At 35.2% G+C, this 4849-nt stretch overlaps 1 protein-coding gene across 1 annotated transcript; it reads left to right on the top strand.

The window, feature by feature from the left end:
* Window positions 1–696: 696 nt before the first annotated feature.
* On the top strand, window positions 697–4165 carry LOC138855248 (uncharacterized). Its single transcript, XM_070103624.1, has 4 exons — window positions 697–850; window positions 1789–2007; window positions 2858–2957; window positions 3472–4165. Exons 1-4 carry the CDS (start codon window positions 784–786, stop codon window positions 3620–3622), a joined length of 537 nt encoding a protein of 178 aa, XP_069959725.1. The 5' UTR covers window positions 697–783; the 3' UTR covers window positions 3623–4165.
* The last annotated feature ends 684 nt before the right edge of the window (window positions 4166–4849 follow it).

Here is a 4849-nt window from a genome sequence, read left to right as displayed (position 1 = left end):
CTCAAATTCTACGACTTCAAGGGTGATGGACTGATTACATCGTCTTCACATCTCTACTGTTCCTGCCTACTTTCTGTATTCGACTGAAGAAGCCTACTGTGTAGGCGAAACGTTTCGGAATAAAGTTGCCTAACTGTTGCCTATGTGTCTTACCTACCACACCCAGTATTATATATGACTGAACAGCAACACTGTACCTCTCTGGATGCTTGATTTCTACCAAGCTTCTACCTAGGATCATGTACAAACTAAAAATGAAATAAAGAGCAAAAAGGCACAGTACTATTGTGACTGGAATAATACACAAATATCCTGCACATAGGAGAGAGAAACTTTAAGATAACGTATCAGTCTGACTTGGACCATTTACAAGTCACACTACCACAAAACAGTAAGGGAGCTGGTATATAGGCGAGGGGGACAGGGACAGGACCAAGAGAGGAAGATAAAAGTAGTGGTGGTAGTGGTAATGCTGGTAGCGGAATAAAACACCATGAGGTGATAGAAATGCATGCACAGTGTTGACATTGATAGACAAATATAATGAACTATAGAAATGTCTTACCACTGATGAATTATATGTGTTATCTTCAAAAATCTGAAGATTAGGAAGGTATTAAGATAACTGTGTATTTACAAAACGCACTCAGTAACCTAGTTCTCAAGGAACTTCTTATCTATAACTTAAATATTACAAAACAGGCAACTCAAGCTTGTCTTCCACAAGCTATAAAAGGCCATGGTTGTGGAGTTGAGAGCAATATCCCAACTGCCTTAACCAACATGGGTCGAGTTCAGCTGCTGGTGCCTCTGGCTCTGCTGGGATTCCTTGCAATCGCAGGAGTTGATGGTTGGTACAATATTAACAATGTTTGCAATTGATAATACATACCCAGCAGGTGCAGGGAATTGCTTGTGTTGAAAACAGTTTAAATAATTTTGTAATTTTAACTTGTACCGAACCTCACATTACTAGGTGGGTACGTCAGTGTTTTGAGAGAAATATAATCATGTTTTTTGTACATTATAACTTTAGATAAAAAGTTACAATTGTGAAAGATGAGCCATAAGTTTTTGTATAATATGCAGCATGCATCATTCAAATTTATTAATATTCTTGAAGAAATGTACAATAACTTTAAAATTATTTAACAATGAAATGATACTCTAGTCTGCCCGAAATGCTCAGGCATGTTAGTGGCTTTCTTTGTGCTTAATAGTATTTTGTAACATGTAAATCACACATTCTACACTATCCAAAGAAATAAAAATTTGAATTTGAATACAAATAAATCATAACATGAAGATGTGTACAAATGAATCAGGGTCAGCTCAGATATGTGGCAACTCATCCTTGAAATTCTTATATGGATTTCTCACATACGGCTTGCAGCAAACTTCTGGATTTACATTACTTAGGTTAGTGTAGTCAGTCAATATAAATTAACCAATTATAACATATCAGAATTCAAATATAATATAAGATAAAGGCAATAAAAGGCTCTGATGCACAAACTGAAAATGGGGACCCACTAAGTGCATGAGAAAAATCTAAGTCAGATAATTACTGTTTAGGTCTTATTAAACAGTCATTCATTTGACTGCCTTAACAACAGAGAAATACTGCTTTATAAAGAGAGGTTACTGTATACCAGCTTTAGTTATGCACAGTATCCTAAGATACAAATTTTATTTATCTTAATTACACCGAATTAAAATTATAAGTATAAGTTTTATATCCTGTGCTTTTTGAAATACTCATGAATGTTTCTCCCATTATTTCATCAGCACAGGACTGTCCCAACAAGTTTAGACAAGTCGGGGCCAGGTGCTTGCACGTAAGCAATGCCATCTTTGAGGACCCAACCTTCAGGCCAGTGACTTGGGGTGTTGGCCGTAACCTGTGCAAAAACATGACTGATGCCAAATGGACTGTCGACTTACTTTCAAACTTTGACGTCAACTTCCTACGCCTTGTTAGCCTGAATATACACAACAACTACCCTGGTAAGATATCCTATACCATTAGGAAAATGAAATATAGTCAGACATATTAAGTCAGAGGTATGTACACATCAAGTACATACTGATAATTATTTATACATACATACCTAAATCATTTTATGTATTCATAGTTATTAAAAGAAAGTGCAACACTCAATGTTTTATATATACTGCATAAAAATATGTATGTACATGTATATATTATACACATACATATATACATAGAAAGATCACAGTCAGCAGGATTCAAACCCATGTGTGGGGAGTGGCATGACTCCTCAATGTGAAGCTTTAGACCACTCAGCCACAAATGCCTCAAAAAGATATTGTTTGAATCCTTCTGAGTGCTATCTTTTTCTGTATAGACCTCTGGTTGTTTGTGTGTGGTGCATTGATATGTGTATACATACGATACAAAATTTAACATGTTGTTTCTCAGCATGACAGGGTGACTCAAAAGAACAACAAAATGCATTCACTCTCGCTCCTTCCCAAACTGACTTTTCAGAGTGCAAGGATATCACACTCTAAATGTCCCTAAACAACAAATGTCCCCAGCCATTTTTTCTTCAAAGTGCATGAACTGTATTTCCCATCTCCAGAACTTAAGTTCCAATAATTGGTTGCCTGTAACCCTTAACACAAACATATAGCACTACTTACCATTCTGAATGGTTGATGTATTTTCAGATCAACAGCTACTGTAGATATGAAAATGCAGATTTATTATCTGGCACCTATTCTATTGTTTTTAAATTATCTGGCACCTTTTCCTTTTTTTTTTTAATTATTTGGTACCTGTGCCAATATTTTTTAAATAGCTTTTAATTCTTTTTTCAATGGCATATGCCAGATTTATCTAAAGGCTATTATATCTACTGGATTGGTGGTGAATACTTGAACGATCAGTGGCAATGGCTTGACGGAACACCCATTGATCCTCATTCCTACATGTAAGTACAAGTACAGAATTTCTGCACTTTCTCTTGTTTGCATATTCTAGTTAATTCTCTTTACAACAAAGCTACTTTGTGCAGTGTACGTACTTATCTGTGTTTATGGGGAATGAATTTAATATCCTGGGTACAAACTAAGAAACAATTTATCAGCTAATATGCCTCTGTAACCCCAGGGGTTTCAACATGAAAGGATTCCTGAAGGAGTTCTTGCTAAGATTTATAAACTGTCTTTATCTGCTCCATAAGTAGCTGACATATTTTCTTTACATGTGGTGTCAATAGGGTTGCTATTATGTCTTCTCCTATCACAGATCCACTTCCCAGTACTTCACACTATCAGCACATTTCCTCAACTCTATTTTTGATAACAAAGGATGAATATGAAGGATCTTACATTAAAATATCCTTTCTTCTGTACGGATGTCCCCTTGTTCCCCAACAATATAGAACCTATACTACATATGATGGATTTATTGCATAATTAATAACACCATATTTTCCACACCAGCTGGTTAATGAATTGTCCAAGAATCAATCCAACGGGAAGTCACACCATGCTAGTCCCAGCTGGGCCAGGCGGCAAGCGGCAGTACACTAATGAGTATGGACCGCAAAATGTTGGTCCTTCTTTTATATGTGAGGCTAAGTCTAAGAAATAGATCATTCCTTAGCCAATAACTTTTATATACGAGGGTAAGTTAAAGAAATAGATCATTCCTCAGTTGATAGCTTTTATATATGAGGCTAAGTTAAAGAAATAGATCATTCCTCAGCTGGTAACTTTTATATATGAGGCTAAGTTAAAGAAATAGATCATTCCTCAGCTGGTAACTTTTATATATGAGGCTAAGTTAAAGAAATAGATCATTCCTCAGCTGGTAACTTTTATATACGAGGCAAAGTTTAAAAACAAGAACACTCCTCAGCTGACAACTTTTATTTGTGAAGCTAAGTTAAAGACCTACAATGTGCCTCCACTGACATAGAAACCAAGATGAGAGGATCACCCAGAACTGAAAACCTCTCCTCATTAACAAGTTAATGCACAGTACATGTTAATTATAAAACTGGAGATAATAGAAGACAGTACTTATTTAATATCTAGTCTCAATACAGATCACTGAGAAAATAGCAAGGACATGTCACTACACTGACACATACTATTCATATCTTATGAGTTACAACTCTTAATACTGGGCCTTTAGATTTTCTTTCCACCAAACCTTCTGCTATAAAATAGTAAAACTAATTTCAGTTATTAAAAATTAACATACCCATTGAAAACAAGATGGGTAAGTACATAAACACATGTAGATTACTTCAATGATTTTTCTAATTATTAATATTATACTTTCATGCTTAAGTATGTCTAAGCTAGTGAAACATTACTGACATTTTTGCTCTGACAAAACTGTATCTCTAAATTAAGAAAACTGTTCATAAATAAATGTAACTGTATAGAACAAGTGGCTGTTTACTCCTTTTCCTGTGTAGTTAAAAAAATAAATTGTAAATGTGCATTGCTGGACTGTTCCAGAGAGTGAAATGTCCCCTTAATTAACCCTTAAACTGTCCAAACGTAGCTCTACGTTTGCTTGCATAGCACTCCGAACGTAGATCTACGTTCGATTTTACATGCTTTCTTACGTAAAAAAAAAAAAATGTATATCTACACTCAGAGAGCTACGCGAGCAAACGTACATCTATGTTTGGACAGTTTAAGGGTTAATAAAAATATCCTTGTGCTGTGCATGCATCTTGCTTACATAAGCTAATGTATGTTGACAGACTAGCGACTATTGATATTATGAATGAATGAATGTGGATTCATTTAGTTATGAATGAATGAATGTGGATTCATTTAGTTATGAATGAATGAATGTGGA

This window comes from Cherax quadricarinatus, chromosome 86, assembly GCF_038502225.1.
Source record: "Cherax quadricarinatus isolate ZL_2023a chromosome 86, ASM3850222v1, whole genome shotgun sequence".
Taxonomy (NCBI): Eukaryota; Metazoa; Arthropoda; class Malacostraca; order Decapoda; family Parastacidae; genus Cherax; species Cherax quadricarinatus.
The sequence above is the reverse complement of the archived record's forward strand: the minus strand, read 5'-3'. Positions and strand labels throughout refer to the sequence as shown.